The sequence below is a fragment of the Dunckerocampus dactyliophorus genome, chromosome 17 (genome assembly GCF_027744805.1).
Source record: "Dunckerocampus dactyliophorus isolate RoL2022-P2 chromosome 17, RoL_Ddac_1.1, whole genome shotgun sequence".
Lineage (NCBI taxonomy): Eukaryota > Metazoa > Chordata > Actinopteri > Syngnathiformes > Syngnathidae > Dunckerocampus > Dunckerocampus dactyliophorus.
The window spans coordinates 16,472,539-16,495,492 of NC_072835.1; the positions used below are offsets into that span (position 1 = coordinate 16,472,539).

Below are 22,954 nucleotides of genomic sequence, written 5' to 3' on the forward strand. Positions count from 1 at the left end.
TGTGCCTGCCCTTGTTTGTGTCATGTGAGCGCTATTTGGCTGCTTTATTTGGCATTGTTGTAATTTCATGTGTTCCTATTGTTTAGACCACACACACATACAAGCCTTTGGACACACAGCTACTTGGACAAATCCACTCCTTTGGACAAACCCAATTTCAATGGACTAACACACATTTCTAAAGAGCCCATCCACCTCCATAATAAAGATGATTAAATGATTCTCTGACCGGAATCTTTCCATGGTGTCCCAACTCTTAAAGAACCACTACCCCTTTTCTGTGCGTTCTAAAGACGACTTGCCGGTGTAAATGTAGAGCTTGCCAAGCCGTGCCGATAGAAACCGTGTCTCTGTTGCACTGAGTGGCATACAGTGTTGCCATCGATGGAAGGCTTTGTGTGCATGCCGAGGAGGACACCGCATTGCAACGAACGAAGAATTGTTAGCGCTAATAAACCGTGCAGTGGTATAAACTTTTTCCACCTACCCAAAATCAACTGGAAATGACGCCCCAGACCAGCTGGACCACACTGACACCTGTCCGTCGAGTAAGCCACCGTATGGAGCACAAAGTGCTTGATATCACAACACAGTCCGTCTAAACATGGAATTTAGGCTAATACTTGACAGATAATTTGTCGATTCGTAGTTGTTCATATGCTTGTTCTTGTTTTCCAGTCAGTACAGATTGGTGTCCTATCGCATTGTTCTGGAGTGGGCCCGTTACCGCTCGGTCATGGAGTGAGGCGCTGTGTCACTACGCCAGGAAAAATAGTTCTTCGTGTTAGCTGCTACAATAACAGTGCCGCTATAGCTTGGTTTATATACAGGTCAGTTATGTGAACAGGACATTGTTGGCAGTTCTTTTTAGGGCTTAGTAGTTGAAATGGATATGTACGTGCATCATTAGCTCCCACGTGCTAGCTGTTTTCATCTCTTTAGAATGCACAGAAAAGGGAAAAACCAGTGGATGATGGGCAAAATTCCAAAAACAGTGCAGTTTTCCTTTAAGAACTGCCATATACGTTATGCTCAAGATTAGCAGACTTTGCGTTTTAATACGTATTATAGAATTCGGGACAAACTCCAACGCTGTCTGTTTGGCGTTATTTGGAAACATTGCCGAAATGTCGCGAAAGCTTCTCAAGGTTGTGATTGGTTGACACATTTTGTCAAGCTCGAAACACGTTAAAGGGATCGATAACAGGCACTTATTTCATACTAATAACAGAAAGTCAAAAAAATTTGTTGTGCAACGTGCCAAAAAATGTCAAACTATTTTAAAAAACAAACAAAAAACGACCTATTTCTGAACATTTGTTGCACATTTGATGCTGAGTCGTGAACGACGTTTGCGGTCAGGCACAGTGTCAGCAGGGAGATGGCGCGAAGATGAAGGCGGCCCTTGCAGCAAACTGGTAACACTGCTACCGACGCACACAAAAAAAGTCAAACATGAAACACTTGACCGCGTTGGTAAGGTTGTTCGTCCAAACCATTTCACGCCATCGTTAACTCATACACAATAATAGGCGATATTATACGTCACGTTCTACATGTCAGCATGCTAGTAAGCGGAATGTTCATAGCTGAGCGATACTCACCAATTTCCATCGGATCGGGAATTTTGTTTCGAGGGACTTGTGTGTTACATTTGATTTTTTTTTTTTTTTCCTTGACTTTTGTTTTTTTTGAAGATGTCAAGATGAAATGAATGCCATTACTTTGCTGACTGACACGCAATTAATTCAACCGTGCAATGCTTTCGTTGGTGAATGAGAAAATATCGTATAGAAGACCTCAAGACGTCAGTTATGGGAAATCATTGCGAGATTGCAATTTGTGTATCCAATATGTGCCTCTGCCCACAAGACTAATGTCACAATAACCAGTGAAGCAGTAGTATACAGTATAGCTTTATAACCCAAAACACAAAAAAAATGACATCAGAAAAGGTGAATTTAGAATTTAGCAACTCGGCTGGCGTCTTTTACAGTAAAAAGGACCTTTTACGGTGCCGTAAAATACGCACAGAGAGGGGCCGTCATAACAAATGGCGTTATATACACAGAGCCACCTGCGATGCCAATGCTGTAGCATGAGGACAACAACTGAAAAGTGACCGACACAATAAACATCGCAAAGGTAGTGTTTCAATAAAAAAATAAAATAAAAATGGTTGTGGAAAGATAGCAGGATAAAATATATTTTAAACTTTCATATTTCTATGATATACCTTTTTTTATTTTTAAATATTTTTCCGCAGCACAACATACAAATTCAGTGACTTGCTGACATACAATACTTGCTGTTTTGCTGTGCTCCCTTTAAAGCAACCAAAAAACCAACTAAAATCCAACATCATTGTCATGTTCCGTGTTATTAGTTTGTGAAATTCAATGATTCAATACCATAAATGCTCCAATTAACGCATCTATTCCATTAACCACAGTCTCCTAAAGTTGAAGAAAACGTATCTAATTAGCGCAAAGGTCAAAAAAACAAACACTGGTAACAGTTGTATCTCCCGATGACACTCCATAAGATGGCAACAGCTGCATTTCAAGTACAAAGAACAGCATTTATCTACCTCTGCATGCGCTTTAAAGTGATGGTTGCGCTACTCAGCTGTTGGTGTTACACTTGTCATACTGTTGTGTACAACAAACTCATCACCACTATTAGTGCTGGCTGAGCTGTTTGCTCCTTATCGCTAGCACAACATTGGTTCTGTTGCTCCTGTGTTGTGCTGTGTACTTAATAACCCTATTTTTACCTAAAGTTTAAAAAAAAAGTTAATTTAAAAACAGAGCTTCTCACCAATTACCACTCGCTTCGGAAGGCTCCGTCCTCTTTGTGTTTTAGGTAAATAACCTGCCCGGCAAGAATTAGAGCATTTACGATATTTTACGTCTTACTTTACGTCTATTTCGGGGGCGGGAGAAGTATATGGCTTTTTATAAATGTGCCTGAACAATGAATGTTTACATTTCGGTGTCTCCGAAAAGAAAAGAAAACAAAAAAAAGCTCCACAAACCAGCAGTCACAACATGTACCATTTTTTTGTCGTTGTTTTGTTTTATGCAAAGCAGTACAAAATAGCATCGATTGTTAAATCTTTAGAGACCACGACATTGTGCACCAGGACGTACTGCCTTGTGAAACAATATCAATTTAAAGAATAAAATAAAAACACATAAGACGCGTTTTTGAAATTTTTTTTAAATTCGATTGAGCCTCAAATGATCATTTAATGTTCATTTAACAGTACAAGCAAAAAAAAAAAAGAAGCAATGCGCAGACGTCCACCCACATATAGTGTATATGTATATATAAACAGCTGGCTTTTGTTATTTGACGTGACTATTAGCGGCCGGCTGTGTGTGCCTTACATGTCAGAACAATGACAGAGTGCCTCAGAACTCGCAAAAAGAGCATCGCCGACTTGCTGCGGGTTTGAAATGTAATAAAGACTCCATAATAAATGTGTTGGCTACACTATAGGGCTGTTTTATCCCTATAAACATATTTTCTTTTTCGTATTAAATCGTCGCCAGTTATTTTGCATGTTGACTGAATTAAAAGGATATCCGGTCTGCCCTTGTGTTTCGTAGTTTTGTTTTGTTTTTTGTTTTTTTTCCCCGTTAAAAATGTTTCAAAGAAGAATGGCAGTTTCAGATATAACCTTTGATCCCTCAGGAGAAAAATCAAGGCCTCTTTTTCACGAGTACATTGAATCAACATTTTTTCTTTTTTTTTTTTTCTTTTTTTTTTAATCTGACACAAAAGTTCTTTAAGGGAATGACAGACATGCTTGGACAAATATGTTACAGTCCTTATATTAGTTCCGAATATCGCCTTTTAAACATCTTGGAACACTTATCTTTTTTTTTTTTTTTTCTTTTTAAAGTAGTATGCTTACAAAGTTTGCGTTACATCAAAAAAAGCAGAAAAGGTCCAAAAAGGGAATGCGCCAAAACAAAATAAATGCCCCAGCCCAGAGGTTGAGTTGTGGCGTGTTTCTGTTTCGTGTGTGTTTCAAGTGATCAACACAGCTTAGCAGTCAGGTGATCTGATTGTTTTAGTATCTCTGTGCTGTACATGTCCAAGGCATGATTAACTCTGATCATCTCACTGTTTGTCAGCTTGAGCCGATGCTTCAACATACAAGAAAAGAGGTCCAGTTGGGGTTTGCCAGGTGCAGACGGAGGGGCGAGACGGTTAATCCGATCCCGTATGTCCAGCAACAGGAGCATGACGGATGAGGAGGAGTAGAATTGACTTCCTTGCGTGTACGATTGGTTCACCTGCTGCACGGCGCTACGCAGCAGGTCGGCGTTGAAGCGCAGGCTGTAACCAAATACTTGGATGTCGGATATTTTGATGTAGATCTGCCGCTTGTTTGGATCCGCCAGATCTACCGGACCTGTGTCATTGCGGAGGCCTGTGGGGATCTTGGCTCGGCTTCTCAAGTAGATGTGCACGGTCTCGAAGAAGGTTTTCCAGCGGTTTCCCAGCAAGAGGGTCCAGTTGAAGCACTGGGAGTTCTGCAGGCGGACCTTTTCCCAGCGCGGGTAGCCGTGTTCGCCGAAGGGCATGCTCCAGCCTTCTGAGTGGCTGCCGCTAAAAGGGTTGACGTACACAAAGAACATGGGGTCGATGCTGCTGTTCCGCATCTGGCAGATCTTCATGGACAGGCCGATGATCATGTGGAGGTAGTCCATGCGGTTTTTGTTACTTTTCAGCGTCAGGGACATGCGCTTACGCCACCTCGGGTCAAAGAAGGTCTCCAGGCGGATCTCGTTACTGATGAACGTGGTGTGAATGTACAAGCGCGAATCCATTTTCTGCAGCAGGTACTTCAGCTCCAGATCCTGAAAGTCCAGGTCTGTTTCAAAGCTGATGAACTGCTCGCTGCGCTCCGAGTCCACGTTCTGGGGCTCGCAGCGGCCGCGGTACATCTTATAGCCCTTGTTGCAGGAGCCGCACTGGGAGATGTTGGCCAAGCTGCACATGGCGCAGCTGTTGTTGCCCCCGATCACGCAAGGGATGGGCCGCTGGCAAAGGGTGACGCCGGTATGGCACACACATGTCCTTTGGCTCTCCAGGAAAGTTCCCCAAAAGCCGTTCTCATTGCAGTAGAGGAAGGACTGAACCCTGTTGAGCCACTGCATCACAGACCTTTGTTGGAAAAGACAAGAAAAACAGCATGAAAATTTAAACTAGAAAGAACGATAAGAGGGTGACCAATGAATCAAAGCAATCTATACATGAAGGTTGCCTTGTCAGGATAATCAGAGTAGGGCGTTTGGTTATTTCCCTTAGGTGGAAGGTATCACTTGCTATTCTCAGCTTGTCCCCGTGTTTCCCCTTCCAGGCATCTCTTTCCCTGTCATCTTGACAGTATTAGAACTTCATTTCTGAGTAGAGGAAATGGATTCTTCTATTTTTCAGGAGAGCAGAGTTGGTCAAGGTTAGCGTGACATGTTAATGAACCCGAGTACTAACTATGATGGATGACATTGCATTCTTAGCAGACCAGAAAGACCCCCTCGAGTTATAGACCCAAATGAGTTTGAACATATCACCTAGCGAGGACAATGGAACCGCATTTGGACAGAACAAAATAACAACACCCTACAGAGTCCAACAATGTACAGTAATCCCTTGTTTATCGCGGTTAATTGGTTCTCGACCCGACCGTGATGAATTAATTTCCCCAAATTAGGATTCCTTATTTATAAAAAGAATACAAGCAGGGAAAGATACAAAGCACTTGGAGCACCAACAGCAAAATCTACATCAAGATAAATGGAGGACCAGTAGAAGCAAGATTGCTGGTTGTCAAGGATATCAACGATCTGGGTACATATTTAAGATCATATTACCATGACAACAAGGAAAAATACAACCTACAAACAAAGAACTATGCCGTTAGGATTACATTCAATGCCATTTGACATTTGATATCGTTGCAAGGGCCTGCTCAACAAAAGTACTGGAATAAGGATCCTGTGTATCTACTGTACATTCAAACACTCTCAGTCCAACACAAAAGAAGACCTGGAAGTGGATCCGGACGACAACAGCGGAAAAAGGAAGAACTTTTTGTTTGTTTTGTTTTGTTGTGTATATATATTATAACTGCTTTGATTATATGGAAAAATATTGTAAATGATTTTGTACATGTTGAACACAGGAAGGGAACATATGTATTAACAATTGATGTGATACGGAGAGGATTAAATAAGCCCTGCTTCTTCCTACTCCTACCTAATTGTAACATGAAGCATTCAATGTAAACTGCATGCATGTCTGATATAAATTAAACCATTCCCGTTATTATTAGAGCATAGAAAACCTGTTTATGACCTTCTATATATTTTTTTTACATTGTTAGAGCCCATTACATAACACCCTAATAGTCACCTTTACACTTTTTACTCAATATAGTAGACATAAAAACAAAAAATAGCCATTTGAGACATTAAGGCTCATGCTCATGTGTGTAGCTATAAACGTTCCCTAGAGGAGCGGAGTGCCGGGAGAACAGGAAGCGATGTCGGGGCGAAACAGCCGGAACAGTAGCCCGTGTTTTTATTTGGGATTTTTATTAGGGATTATTGTGCCTGTTGTGAAATAATTCAAACCTGCAATAAAAGCCTGTTTGTCCAGCGAGTCTGGTATGTGTGTGTATCTCACCGAACATTACGGTAACATTACTGACACCTAATGACGAGTGTAGAATACGACATATCATTCACAGCATCTTTTGAACCTGTCTTCTGAATGCCTTATATTTGTATTTTACTTTATTCAGCCATTTTTATGCTTAATATAAAATGCTTAATTTAGGCAAATATGTCACATTTGCTTCAATATGCATATTTTTGACTAACAAGTCATATTCAACCACGAAACCGCATGATTTATGAAAAACCACGTTAGACTGAAGCTGCAAAATCCAAAGCGCCAAGTGGCGAGGTACGACTGCGTTTATTATTTTAACGAATGTGAAGTTTAATATATGTTGATTTAAATATGGCACTACTAAAAATGTTCCATGGCTTTTACATTTTGCAGAATTTTTGTCATGTAAAAACTGACAACCCAGGATGTTGTGAAAACTTTTGGCTTGATTGCTCGTTTGTTGATTTTTACTTTGGACAGTCCTTGGCAGTCAATCAATGCCTTCGTGAAATTTTGTTATCCCTGGAACGCATCCACATTATCATATCCACATCATTAGAATTTAGTTTTCTGGGCACTCCTCAGACTAAAACTCTCTTGGTACATGCCCTGTCCGTATGTTTATCTGTAATTAGGCGGTAGGAAAAATACATAAAGCTCCAGGGCAATACTTTGGCCAAAATCACACAGTTGTTGCGCCAGGTATCTGGTGTTGACAGAGTGGGAGTGTTGGAACAGATCGTCCTTGAGGCATTCATATTGTTGCTCTGATTTGACCAGCAGTTGTTCAAGGGACAGTGTGTACTCTTTTTCAGTGACACACTTGTTGATTTGTGTTTCAAAAAAAAAAAAAAACTGCAGGGAAAAAGTCTAATTAGTCGTCCGGTTTATTATGCACATAAGCATGAGTGTCTATTTTTGCTGTAATTGTGTATTTGCATGTAACTGAAGCAGATGATTTGCATAATTGTGCCATGACAGGGCACAGCATCACTCCAATTAGTGACTAGACATGAACTACTTGCTATTCTGAGATAGCTGTGAATCAGCGAGGGAAAAGAAATGTTGTCAATGAAAAAATAGTTACCGCAATTTCCTGACGATACAGCGCAGCGAAAAAAAAAAGATGTGTACCTATATAGGCCGCACTTGTCTATAATATGGCTAGTTACCAGTGCCGAACAGTGCGTGTAAGATGGCTAGTTGAACAGTAGCCTACCAGAAAAGTCACTGATTGCTGTCATGCTCCTCCTCCTTCTGGGAACTAAAACCACTCAAGTCACCTTGACAAGCATTGCAATTGAACAGCCTCATAATTCCTTCGTCACACACTCTGTCAGTCTCTCGCTCTCTTTCGTTGTCACCCTTCGTTGTCTCCAGGCAAATTAGCCATTTAGCTCGAGCTATCCTCTTCATTCAGTCCAGCCTTTCGAAATCCATTGGTGAGAGTGGACGGTTGGCGGTCCGAGTACTCCAATCTGGAGCTGGAGTAATTCTACACTTGATCAAACTTAAGATGAGTCCTAGATTGCTGATAGTAGCTTCCATTTCACTCGTCCACATCACTACTTTCTGAAGCTCTAAGAATCATGGGAATTGTAGTGTTTAGCCATAATTTATCCGCATCACTGTACAAGCCGCAGGGTTCGAAGCATGAGAAAAAGTAGTAGCTTATACACCCGATAATCACAGTGAAGTGACTTTATGACTTATACTTTTTCTGGGTTATAACATTAGCCATTCAAAGCTGTGTTTCTCACATAAAGGACCATTTAACATACGGGTGTTCAAACTGCGGCCCGAAGCCCATTTGCAGTAACAGCCGTGGTTTTAATTTACAGTGGAACCTTGGTTATCATCATTAATCTGTCCAAAGGTCCTACTCTAACCAAAACAGACGCTGACCGAATCAATTTTTCCCTTAAGAAATAACGCAACTCCAGTTAATCCTTTCCAAAAAGGTTAACATAAAACACGTTGATCTTGCTGCCGCATCGTGTTTTTGCCAACAATCACATCTTCAGTGAAGGTAAAAGTAACCTTAAATGTTCATGTGCATTTAGAGTTGTTAGCGTGTTTAGTTAGCAAAGAACTCCACAGTCAACTGCTGATGACATCATTAGGCTAGCGACGGAGCTGACATCCGCTTCCTGTTTTCATGTTGAAACATGCTAAGAGGTTGCTAACAAGGAAGGCCTGTGATCAAAAATACATTAATAACACAGGTTCACTAACACAGTGTGTGTATTAATAACGGAAAAAACGGAAACGGCTGACAATCGGACCTCGTATGCAAAAATAAAATTGTGGCTGCGATCATGTCGTCTTTCTTGTTCCACTGTGTGCTATAATTTTGACCTCATCTGTGCTACTTTTTCCCGCTATGCTGAAAAACACAATAATAATAATAATCTCTTGACACAAGTGATTCTACGATAAGATCTCGTTTTTATTGCTCCAGTGTAACACTGCAGCGTCTGCGCTCATATGCAGTCAGATCATGTTTAGCGTGGCTCGTCTGGGTCTGCGTTGGGTTTGATGTCACCAGCTATTGTCTGGAATTCCGGTATCAACGGGTTATTTCTGTATGAAATGTGTGGAACTAATCAGAATAGAAATGTGCTACAATTCGGAGGAGCCTTATCAGTTTAATTTACATAAATTAAGAATTAGCATACTTTCTTATAAAGTTCTGTGCCTCGCAGGAAATGACACATTAACTAATGTCTTTCATGAATGGTGTGACTCCATGTGACGCCATAAAGCTTTTGTTACAATTGTCACAGGACATCAAAAAACAAACTTTTAGTTGACATTGTTTATTATCTACAGAGAGTACTTTGCATTTGCAGAGGGCCTTCGAAGTTAAACAAATTTAGTTTAAATCATGAACTTTTGAGCCGCAGAAATCTGCAATTTAGTGTTATTTGATTTTATTATTTTTTTTAACAACACTCTTAATATGAGCAGAGTTTAACTGCCCTAATTCAGTTGTCTGGAATGTCATTAAATGCAAATTACATTCAATTGCAACTGTATCGTCGACCTAAGTGTAAAACCACAGAAAAGACTTGGATACAAATGTATTTCTATACAATATAAAGACTTAAATACAAAACTAATCATCATATTAGTTTAGCCACACGTTATTAACCCATCGTAAGTAAATGAGCATTGCCAATAAGTATTCTTCTCAGTCGAGAGGGCTTTAAATGCACATCCAAGCAGTGTGATAGCAATTAGAGGCCAAGTATGTCATTATCACTTAATGAATATATTATAATCCCATGCAGGGGTCATTCAGATTCCATAAATGTCACTATTTGAGCATGAATAATTGAAGCTAATGTATAGCCTAGATGATTTTTTGGCAGTGACAAGACCATTGACCTGTCATTATTAATCATTTACACCATTTAGATAACGCGTTCATACCCGTCACAGTGCAACACTAACGACAGGGAAAAAAAACGAATGCAAATGTCACGTATTTTCATAATTAGTGCAGAAAATGCAAATTCGCATAGTGCCTGTTTATAATATATGCATATAACCACCTTAACACCTATAGTACACGTTGTAGCAGGGAATATGGTACAAAGTACATAGTGTGGTACATCGATTGAAAAATGTGGAGTTCCTCAAGGGTCACTACCATGACCCTTTCACTATTGAATCTACTTATTCCCCTTATTCAGAGGCATATATTATAAAATGCATGTTCGTTTATATTGCATTTACAATACATTTATACTGGTCCGAGCAACGCTTGGAAAAACTGATGCAAATGTGACTTATTTAAATAAGAAAATGTACATTTAAATAGTCCCTGCAATTTATTACATATGCGTATATGCTTTAACCCACCTTAACTTTACTGTTATCGAGTTGTAAATGCATACAGTACTTAAGTGCAGGGGTGTGCAAACTTTTTCTACCGAGGGGCACATACTGAAAAATGAAAAGATGCTGGGGGCTACTTTAAATTTTTTTTAAACAAGCCCATGTAGATATGCAAAGATGATTTTTTTTATACTTAAAAATCATCTCAGCTTCGTGTTATCAGTGACAAAGTATATTATTAGTATGTACTTTTTTCTCTCACATTACACTTTTTTGCTTTAAAAAAAAAAAAAAAGTTTTTTCAAATATTTCAACTTTCTCCTTGTACATTTTTTCCCGTAATGCTATTACTTTATTCTCATAATATTTTGACTCGATTATCATAGTATAACGTTTTGCCAACTTGATTTTCCAAAAATTGCAACATCATATTTTGTTTTGTTTGTGTCTCATACTACAACTTTTTTTTTTTTTTTATTATTGTAACATTTCTGCTCATTTTTCATTTATTTTCTTGTTGAATTGTATTTTTATAATAGGCCGAGTGCCAATAAAAAACAGCATTTGACCATAAATCGCCCCCGGGCCGCCTTTTTTTCTGTGTGGTGCTCCTCAAGGGTCACTTCCATGCCCATTTACTATTGAACCTGTTTAAAAAATGTATGTTTGTTTACATTGTAATGTGTGATGTCGCATATCGTTACAAAACATGTTTTGACATGTTTTAATATTAAATAATGTGATATAATTTTGAAGCTATGTTGCCCACTCCTCGTAAAAAAAAAAAAAAAAAAAAAAGGCTGGCAACTAAACACAATGTCATGATGGTTTAAAAAAAAAAATATTGAGAATTATTTTAAAATCTTGGTGAACATAAGGATTTTTACCGGTAGCAAGCTACGTGCATCTTTTGCCAAAAAATCAATTTCAACAGTTCTCTACGCAGCAGAACTACCCTTCTTGGACCATTTGACATTTCTGTTTACCCACTAAAGATGTCTCGTGGTGAGGTAATGGCTGATCACTAAAGGGTGGGGGTTCCACATTCAGAGAGCTCGGAGGATGCGGGGCAAGCTTGGATGCTGTTGAATCCACAGGAGACGCCATTGAACATGATTCTCACAGCAGCTCTCCAAGTGAGAGCATGCACACAGTGGCAGCTGGATGACAACATCCACCCCCATTGCGGTTTTCATGTACGAATGGCGGCGACACAAACGCACAGGGGATCACTGCTGATGCGAGATGCTTTTCACATCATCATTGTGGTTGTCCACAGCAGCTACAGCCTCTACGGCCTGGCTGACATGTTGAGGATGTGCTACAAGGCCTCCCTGAGGTGGAGGGCACACACCTTGGAAACACTTTACGGATCTTCAGCAACGTTGCAATTCCCTCAACCACTGATCACCTGTTATGGGCTGCCAAGAGAAAATGGCAAGTCCCCATTGGTAGCACAGTTGGGGCTTATTTTTAGACTTAAAAAAAAAAGCACTAGGCGGCAAGTATATAGGATACAGAGATAAAGTTCCAAACTAAATTTGATAGACTCCGACATAAATTACATTAGTCTGTAGAACATAGACCTCCACCAAGGCCAACATGACTGATTTCACTAAAAAATGATGACTTTTTGGGTCATACAGTTCTCATTTTAGCCCCATTGGCTGAATCAAGTTGACTAGAACTGTAAAAGGTGAAACTAATTTTCTCACTTTTATTCGGATCTGCACAAATACTGTGTATATATTTTTTAGATATATACATAAATATAATACAAAAAATAAACAGACTTTTATAAATATACTTATTTGTTATTTTGCAACATTTAACTTTCCAAAAAATGGCGATAATAAAATGTTACAATAAATAAATAAATAAATAAATAAATAATTATGAATGAATACAAATGTATAATATATATACATTAGCAAAAACAATATAGCATGTAAATATCTGCTATGAAAGTTGTTAAAATAATTTGATATAAATAAAATATTTACTTAAATGACACTTATTAAATCTGATATATCAGTAAAAATTAAGTAAATACACATTTTGCCATCATTGTAATATGCCATCAATGTGCAAATTCACACTAATATTTAATACTGCGAACAAACTAAACCATGCATGATGACAACCTGCAATAACCGGCTAGACAAAAGTAATACTGTAATACCACACAACGCAAGGGTAATTTACATACACCAGCATCTGTAACTGCTGTAATATCTCGACAAGCACAAAGAGGCAATGAAAACAACTCATTCCACGCAAGCCAACCCACTTGTCTTACAGTATTTCCAGTGTAATCAGGCCCTCTTAAAGCGGGCTTCATGGTAGAGGAGGAGCATGTTGAGGTTCTTTAATAACACTTCAGAAACAACCTTTCCTGAAAAATTGTAACAGTGTGTAAGTGCTCATTTTTAGAGCGCTCCAGTAAATATTTAACCGACTTGTAGGGGGACGTCCCCATCACAGCACACTTGTAGGGGTGTCTCATCCAAGCTTAGGTTATTTGAACATGTGGAAAAAGTTGCTGCCATGTCAGGCGAAGGTGCTCCAACACTAAAGGCTCTCAAGCTGCAGCTGCAGTAGGCGGTGACAGATGTGTGCAATGACCTTTCTGCAAAACTCCCACAGATGCACTTTCTTTCCGGGCCCTGATGTTGGCATGTGCAATTCTCAGCACTAAGTTGACAAGATAGACATAAAGAACACAACCATAACCTGGTTATCTATAATAGATGACATCCTTAAGTGTGCATGCTAGCATCACACAGGAAAGATTTCTCTAAAAAGGTCTCTAAAACAGACTTGTCACGTCACACCTTTTGGTTTATGCAGCATGAGACTTTTGCCGCATTGTGTAAGATTGTATTTCTACCCACCTCTCCCTTGGCATCTGGTGGTTGGGATTGTGGTGACAGCGGATGCTGAGGCCAAAGAGCTTGCGGGCAGTGCGCTGGATCTTGAGCCGCTGAACCTCTAGGGAGCTTTGGAGGAGCCTGTAGCGAGCCTGCAGGTCCCAGTCGCTGCCCCAGAGCAGGTGAACGCTGTTGATGGGCAGGAAGTGAGTGGAGGGCAGCCTCTTTAGGAAGGACTTGAACTCATCTAGACAGTACAGATGGATGAAAACAGTGAGGCTGCTTCAGCCTATTGAATGTTGTTTCTGTATTTGTTGTACAATTGAGTCTTGATCGTGACAAATAAGAAATATCAATATACAGTAATCCCTTGTTTATTACAGTTAATTGGTTCCAGACTGTGATAAATGAATTTCTGCAAAGTAGGATTCCGTATTTATTCATGGAATATTTTTGTATTTAGAGCATATCTTCTAAATACGTTTGGGGCAGTGACCCATGAGAGCCAGTAGATGGAGCTGCTGTGGTGGAGTCGGCGTCTTTTTCCGGCCTATTTCTTCAAACGTCTTTCTGAATTTAGTTTTCAGTTAAGCGACAACCAGCTAGGGGATGTCGTTGGCACTTAAGGGGAAGGACAAGGAGTTTTAACTTGATTGGTGAGCTAAATTTAAAGGCAGCAGTATAAATAATAGAGTGAACATTCAAGCTGAAGACATCTTCAAGGTTCCCTCACATGACTAACTCCTTTTACCGGATTCTCTGTCGCATTCACAGCTGCATGATGTCATGTTTAAATGTATACTGTGCATGAAACTAACATGACCTTCAAAGGCCAATTTGCAACATGTCTTCATAAAATGTCTCTCCCCCAGACTTCAAGACAGTTTAACAGCATTAGCTTTTTTCAGCTGAGACATTTCTCAGAGTTTTCTACTTCTCCTCCTTGGAGGCTTGTCAGATATGCTTGGCTCTTTTTCCTCAAAGACAACGTGGTCCCTTTCCTCCTCCTCCTCCCCCCATTTGCCGCTTTCCTCCACCCAGCGTTCAGAGATGTCAGATGCCACCCTCAACCTTTTCCTCCAGGAGATGGATGTCGGCTCACGGTGAAGAATCCCTAAAAAGACGGCTAGTGTGCCCCTCCCTCCAGCTGCCATGTCCTTCACGCAAGCATAAAAAAATGGATCTCCTCCCTAATACGAATTCCTGTCTGACTATCATGCTTAATTAAAAGCTCACCAGAGTTCTCAAAGTCCTTATAGGAGGCCGCCCAGGACTCAGCCATCCCCAGCAGCATGTTCTCCATGATCTGGATATCGGTGATGGGACAGTTGCACTGAGGATACTCCTCAGCACACTGACAGATGCACTGGTTGTTCCGGCACAGGTACTCCCCTTCTCCATTACACATTATATAGCTCAGAGCCGACTGGACAAACTTCTCCTGCAGGTACTCTGGGAAAATCACCTGAAGACCTGAAAGACAGAGAGAAAACACTGTAATAACAATCAAAAATAGACCTGGATACAAGTGAAATGTAAAATAGCATACAATAAAGTACAATTAAATCAATTAAAATAGGAAATAGATTGGTCCACATTGCTTGGTTTGACGGCCGGGGGGGGGGGGGTTGTCACCTGGCTCCTGGTGGGTGGTGGTAAGATTTGGCTGGTTTGTTCTGTCTGAGCTGGGCACCCGGCTCCCTTTTGATTTGTGGGTGTGACACCGTTTCTTCCGAGTGGGTATTGACCTGCCCTGCCAGTTTCGCCCGATGCTGGGTGGAGTGTTGTCTTGTTTATTTCTTTTCTCGCTTGGGGGCAGCTCCGTTCCCCCTGGCCTTGTGCTCGGTGGGTCCGTGTCGGGTGCTATGGGTAGGGCGCTGCCCTGCTCCCCTGGGGCTCGGGCTGGAGCAGGGGGGCTGCCTCTGGTGCTCAAATGGCCAACTGTCCCTCCCACGTTGCTTGTGTTACAGACACTCCTTTATTTGTGTAAAGGACGTGCTTCAAAGCTTGCCAGTGCTCAACATGAGCTGTCACTTTTGTGCTGGCTGGCTCTCAGCATGACAGTCTTGAGCGCTGATTGATTCCTCCCATCGTGTGCAGTGTCTGCTTATTTAGCACACAGTCAAATCCCTGAGCAAACTCTAGTCTGCCTTGTTTTCACAATTAGCCAACCAAAAAGTCACCATTTGTGCACTTTTACTGTGTATTACTTAAACACTATGAATATGAACACTATGAATAACTTTCAGGTGTGTGTCCGCCCGCCCCTCGTCGGAGGTTCAGAGTTGAGTTTCACCTTGGCCTGAGTTACTGCAGCAATAGTAGCCTGTGTTTATATCAGAGATTTTTATTAGGGAATATTGTGGCTGTTGTGAGATAATTTAAACCTACAATAAAGGCCGATTGTTCCGGCGATCGAGTATGACACTTGTGTGTCTCACGGAACATTACAGTGACACTTAGTGTCAGTAATGTCAGTGCAGAATACTACAGCTACAGCCTAGGTTCCCAAAGTGGGGTACACCAGTTGTCATAGGGGGTATATCATTTATATCGGTGTTCTAATCCCCGAAAATGAGGCATTATCGTTGGTTGTATGTATTTTTGTACTTCGGATACTGCTTTATCATGATTGTGGAACTTTACCCTTCATTTTGGTATTAAATTAATCTGCATATTTAAACCATAACCCTCTTGAGGGGACAAAAAAAGTGAAGCTCAAATTCAACCTATTGAAACGGAAGGATGCCAACAAAAGACTGGAATAAAAGCTATGTAGGATGATTACTTATCTATTTGTCAGTGCTCATGTGAAGCTTCACATGCACATTTTTAATCTGGAATTACTCTAAAATTAATTAACCAATTAATTGTGTTCAATATTTCAAGGTAGTTAAGATTTTTAATTAAGAAGGCTGATGTTTTTTTAAGTGTCCAGGAGTAGGGGGTACATGGCATCAGGTCAAATGTCTGAAGGGGTACGCGACTGTAAAAGGTTTGGGAACCACTGATCTACATCTTCTGAATGCCTTATATATGTAGTTCATTCAGCCATTTTTATGCTGAAAAACGCTTAATTTCGGCAAAAAAATGCATAAAATTTGCTTCCATATGCATTTTTTGACTAATAGGCCGTATTCAGCCACAAAACAGCATGATTTATCGAGGGAAGCCGCAAAAATCGAAGCACGAAGTGACGAAGGATGCCTGTAACTTTTTTCCTCCTAAAGTAATGTTCCGTACTGTGAACCTATTTATTGTTGCTGAAAATGGTGAGCTCCTGTGATTCTCACTGCTACTTTGGAGATCCATTCTACAGAGTGCCATTGCAGTTTGGTATATACAGTAAACTAAAGGTCAACAACTCGAAGCAGAAGTGCATTTTGCCCCTTCTGACTGTCTCTAAACGTATCATTATTAGACCCTAGACCAATTGATATCTCTCAGGAGATCTCACAGAATTGAAGGTTGGACAGCAGTAAAGCCTTTTTTAGTCAGTCCAGGCCTGCAAAATAAACTCTCAGCAGTACAAGCCAGTAGACTGGGGAAAAAAAAAAACAGTTTTTTTCTTTCTCTTTTCATATAGAACCTTGGGAAAGCAATATTTTTAATCAGGTCTACTTGAGCACAAATGGTGCCTCAGCAGAAAATATGCAAGCAGGAACCAGAACATAACATCTTATTGAATGATGAATGATTTCTTTTTTTTTTTTTTTTTTTTACCAGCCCCCACCCTCCCCACTCATGTATTATTTTCTCCCCAAAGGTGAAAAAATTAATCAATTTATGCAAAATCAACATAATGTAGCTGAAATGAAAAGGAAAGCAAGCATATTATTAGGCATTGTACACATGACTAACTTTGAGCCTGCTGTTAAAAGAGCCAAACTGTGTCTCTGTGTAGCCATACTTCAATTAAAGCTTCTTATTTTCACACACAAAATATGCTAATGCGAAAACCGGGGAATTAAAACGTTAATTAAGATCTCAGTATATGCCAATGTTTAGCATAAAACTATGCACAACACATTACGTGTACAGAGTTGAAGCTTTAATATTCCTAAAGCAGTCAAAACATCCAACTTCAAATATGCAACCAAATGGCACGTCTTTGCACTTATAACATCAATAATTAGGGGTGTAACGATTCGTTTTAATAACCATTCAATTAGCATCACGTTTTGTGGTTGCCACTATGATTCAAGAACAATTTTGGAACAATTCGAATTTAGAATTCTAATTGTTCAATTTAGAACAATACCATCCGAAACGATTCAGTAACTTTAAGAAGATTCAGTAACTATTTAGCCAAAAACTCAACCAGTGTGACTGTGAAATAAATACCTGGATACTGGATAGTGCAGGTGAAGTTTTCTAGATTCACGTTCATTTTTGTAAGGGAATCAGGTAAAAAGGTATAAAGGGCGGCGTGGCTCAGGTGGTAGGACGGTCGTCTCCCAACCTGGGCAAGATACTGAACCCCCAGTTGTTCCTGATGCTGCGTCATCAGCAGGTAAATGCGCTAGCAGTGTCAAAGCGCTTTGAGTGCCTTGGCGGTGGAAAAGTGCTATACTGTACAAGTGAAAGACCATTTACCATTATTAATATTGCTGACAAACCTAAGAATAAATGATCAATGGCTGCAAAAAATGTGTTAGAAATGCAATACAAAATCCGGATGAACCGAGGCTAGCGTAGCTTGCCTTGATGAATTACTTACTTTAACTAGCGCAATCCAAACCTGCACTTTGCACCCAAAGGTGACAGACATTATGCAAATTCCTCAGCAAATGAATGTGTTATGGTATCTTCAATTAGGTGGTAAAACTTTCTCACCTACATGGCAGCAGGGGCTGTTTTTGTGCTGATAATCCTCCTAAATCAGAGCAGCCATTTGAAAGAACAGTGCAGCAACTAGCAAGTAATGTGGCCTCCTATTACCCTTTGCCACTGAGAGCTTCGGGATGGGCCCTCCGTTTTAATAATGAGACCAAACCGGGAGAGAAAACAGATACTTTGCACGTGAAGTGATGGCAGATGGTGTGTAGCGGTGTAAGGAAACGTGGAAATGCAAAAGAATACATAAGAAACACGAGTTTAAATGTGTGACATAACGAATAAACGGTCAACAAATATTACAGCTTCACAGCCTTTCCTCTCTTCTCCGTCCTCCCCGGCACAAGCAAGTGCGCAGCATTTGTTGCTTCCGCGAGCGTAAGCATATGTTTTGACCCGGATGACGTCACTAAGTGTCGCAGCTACTCTATGGTAAACAAGGTGTAGAAAACGTCCTTACTTTGCATATTGTCCCCATAAATGTCACTAAAAAGAATTTTCAAATAAAGACAGATAAGGTGAATATGAATACTGAACGGAGTGAATTAAGTGACCAAAAGAAGAAAAAGCGATGGATCGATGTAGTGAATGAATTGTTACACCCCTATCAATAATCTACAGCAGAAATTCACAAAAAATTGAAATAAAATACAGCGAAACCATCATTTTGAATGCAACCCATCTGGGACAGTGGTCAACCTGGGTCTTTATTAAGTTTGCAGACAATATTTTACGTGGTAGCATTCTTAATGGCCAAACAAGTGCAAAAAGAACTTCAAACACTTGGATATTGATATGTTACGTCAACAAAACACTAAATCACACGTGTACGCCTCACGTTTGACACTGTCAGCTGATACAAAAGCGTACAAAGTAAACCTCTTCAATAAGAATTTGCGACACAAAACACTCTTTAAAAAGAGGAGGGTGAAATAACATGTCTTGTCACTCAAGTGTAAAAAGAAGTTAAGTCAAAATTGCAAAATCAAAATAACACACTCCTTCATAAGTGACAGAGCACAAACCAACTCTTCCATGTCCAAACAATCACATCGTGTATCTGGGATTGCTATCGTTTGTTGTGCTACAGCATGACTTTGGAACCGCTGTCATGCATGGTCAGTGAGCTTCGAAGAATGAACTTGGCTTTGCTTTTTCTTCCCCTTTTTGTGACGTTTTTTTGCAACATTTCAATCCAAAAGACACTGAAAGTCATGTTGAGTAAGTGCGTTGGCAAGGTAAAGTGGAGCGTTTTGCTGTTTTTACAGTGGTTAACTTCTTTTTAGACTTGTGTACGATCTGTTGAGATATACTACGTCATAAGCCATCAAATACAGTGGAACCTCTGAAGTTTTAGTGAAAAGTACACCACTAAAGTCTTCTGGCTTTTGAGACACTGTCATACAAGTATTTGAGCTACGAGTGTTAACTTTTGCTTTGCTTTTTCTTTGTCTTTTTGTGTGTTTTTGCGACATCTAAAAAATTCCTCACCTCAATATGGCCTGTTAGGAGAAGAAGAGGTGATAAAGTAAGCGTGTTGTCAAAGGTAAGGTGGCGTGTTTTGTTGCCTTTACGTTTTACTGTGGTTCACTTCTTTTTACACTCTAACAATTAGGAATATACTGTAGATGGGTGAGAAGAATCTGTGAAGCAAGTCGCTTACGCATTACACCTTTTCACACTTGCATGACACCTGTGAATGTTAAAGTTCATAAAGGTTTTGACTAAAAAGTGTCAGTGTAATTTCGTTTTTTGTCATTTGGCCTTGGGGACAGCATTTCAGCATTGGAATTTTGAAGGCAGGTTCTTCGGTAACTCTAAAGTCTGCATCCATCACGTCACCTCCGCTGCACGATGGGCCGCTGCCCATCAATGATGGAGGGACCAGACAAGGGGGAGGGCTGCAAGGAGCAAAGTGGATGGATAGCTCCACGGTCTGACCACAAAAGAGTCGGGTTGCTCGGGCCTTTTTTCTCCATCAGGCCTGTCTGTGGCCCCCGGATCCAATATTCATTTAGCGTGATGTATTTCTCGGCTTGAAACTTTAATGTGATTTGTGGGAGAATCCAGATGGCAAGTTCACGGATCAACGCCGCTCACTGACAGAGCCGGTGCCAACGGCCCGCTGCACAATAACACAGAGTGCCTTGCACCCCCCCCCTCCCCCCCCAACGCCACCTCTCTCCTTTCCATGACCATACTTCATAAGCTCAGAGCCTTGCATCAACAACCACATCCATCACTTCTCATGTTGTCCACTCTCGTCTTCTTTCAGAGTTTGTCTCTCCTCTTTGCACCTCTGTCCTTCTTCATTACACTCACTTCTACTCCCCCCGTGTTCACTATCCCCCCTCCACTGGTCCCACGTCGGCCTTTGGCTTCCATATACTCCATCACTCATTCCTGTTTCTTCACCTCTTGTGCTCCCACTGCACTCAATCACTGTACTCTACCGTGGAATTGTCGTGTCTTGTCCTTACACTTGGCTACAATATGACTAAATCCCTCAGCATTCTTTGTTGCTGCAGTCTGAGACAGACCTCAGCCAAGGCTTACATACATGTTATCATGAGCGAACAAACAAACTTATACAATTTAAACACACAAAAAATAATTCTACCCTTCTAACTTAACATTACTGTAACATTTTATCATCTACAGTCTTTTCACTGTGTGTAAGATAAAGTATGACATACGTTAGTACATTCATTTGTCATGTTGCATACTATGTGTGACAGAAGTATGAACATCGGAATATTTCAAAAGGGGGGCGTGTATGCGAAAATGACATACATTCAAGGTAAAAATTGACATGATCGCCGATGAAGCTGAATACACAGAAAAATGCGTTACAATTTTTCAAGTCAATATATACACTCATACCTCATTTATCACGGTTAATTGGTTCCAGACCCGACTGCAATAAGCGAATTTGTGCAAAGTAGGACTCAATATTAACCGAATCTTTCCATAGTTTGATAGAAAACCTGTTTACCACTTTCTAAATACAAATTTTACTATTATTAGAACCCTCTAGACGTGAAATAACACCCCTATAGTCACCTTAGTCACTCATCTTACCCAATATATTACATATAATCCGAGAAAATAAATCATTTAAGACATAAATAAGAGTCGTGCTTGTGTGTGTTTCATTAAATGTCTTCCGAACGTGTGGACAGGAAGTGAGATCGGGGATTCAGTTGAACAGTAGCCCATGTTATTACTATGATGAATAACTATTTTTATTATTATTTTATTATTGTGCCTGTTGTGGAATAAATAATTATAAAATAATAAAAGCCTGCCATTGACGATCAAGTCTGGTATGTGTTACTCGTGACATCTTGTGGTCAGTGTATACTACAATTCATCAACTGTTCATAAACTGTATTTGAATTTTAGCTCATTTAGAACATTTGTATGCTGGAAAATGCTTAATTTAGGCTAAGAATACATAACATTTGCTTAAATATGAATTGTTGTGGACTAACAACAGGATGCAGTCAACCCTGAAACAGTGATCATTTATTAATGAATTCATTTTTGAAAAAACAAGACTGAGGAAGCGATGTTCGCACCACGATGAAGTAAGGGACGACTGTGTCACCAAAATTCAATGTTACGATACTTCGAAAAACCCAATCTAAAAAAAAATATATATCTAGTATCACATGCTAACTATACGTAGACAGGAAGTTGCACACAATACACACAAACCCAAAAGTAATTAAATTAATGAAATGAAAGCAATAACTTCCCTACATGTCATTATGACCCAAATATAAGACGACTCCGACGACGGATTAATGACTCTAATCAAGGTTCCACTGTACTCTGCATTGAATTGGTTGTAATTCTAAATGGTACGTGCCCTATTTTAGTCTACAGTTCACTCACACATTGATTGTTTTGTTTATTAAATCCACTGTGGCGGTGTATGAAGGAAAAATCACAGTCAATGTCCAAATACTTCTGGACCTAACGCTACTTACATGCAACGCCCGTGTCACACTTGATCTTTATAAACACATGTCGTCCAGCTCAAACATCTGACATTCAAAAAGCTGAATGAGTTGCGTCAAATGTTACGAACTGACAACAATCTCGTCAACGTGTACACTTTGTCTCCTTTCGCGGTGTACTGTTCTTACATCGTGATAGATGGGGAGCGCAAACCACCACCGAGCGCACGCCTGCTTACTGCTATGCCACGCTTCGCCTCATAAGTCACACTTTCATTAGCGATTAATTGACCATTGCGTGGCTGCAATTTTGCAAAATAATCATTACTTCATCCACTGGTGCAATAAAGTGCCTTTACTTGAATGGTGAATTAAGATTAGAGGTTATTGTGGGCAGGGGTTTAAACCAAACCCCTCTGATGTGGAATATTGCCTCCTTTATCTTGCAGGTTCCAGCCTGCAGGTTCTGGTCTGTCTCTGGAGACTAGAACCAAAAGGGAGGCATATCGTGTTTGCTTAGTTGCGGAGGGTATAACAGGTGTATCACTTGTGAGGTCACGGTTCAGTTGGTTAACATAAAACTGCTTAGCTTTTGTGTAAAAAAAGCTTTAACTATCTTTTATTTTTAAAATTTATTTTATCTATTTATTTTGAAATTAAGCACAAAAAATAACATAGTAAATATTCTCCAATAAATAAAATGGTAATGGTTTAATTTATTATTATTATTTAATATGCTTAACAAAGTCA

The 22,954-nt window shown here is 40.0% G+C and overlaps 1 protein-coding gene across 1 annotated transcript in view; it reads right to left on the reverse strand.

The window, feature by feature from the left end:
- Positions 1-1,653: 1,653 nt before the first annotated feature.
- brinp1 (bone morphogenetic protein/retinoic acid inducible neural-specific 1) overlaps positions 1,654-22,954 on the reverse strand; it is a 133,496-nt gene continuing 112,195 nt past the window's right edge. The window contains exons 6-8 of the mRNA XM_054757633.1: positions 14,640-14,876; positions 13,428-13,650; positions 1,654-5,181 (exon numbers count right to left, since the gene is read on the reverse strand). Of these exons, the coding sequence (XP_054613608.1) occupies positions 4,047-5,181; positions 13,428-13,650; positions 14,640-14,876 (1,595 nt within the window). The 3' untranslated portion in view covers positions 1,654-4,046. The remainder of the gene's footprint in view (positions 5,182-13,427; positions 13,651-14,639; positions 14,877-22,954) is intronic.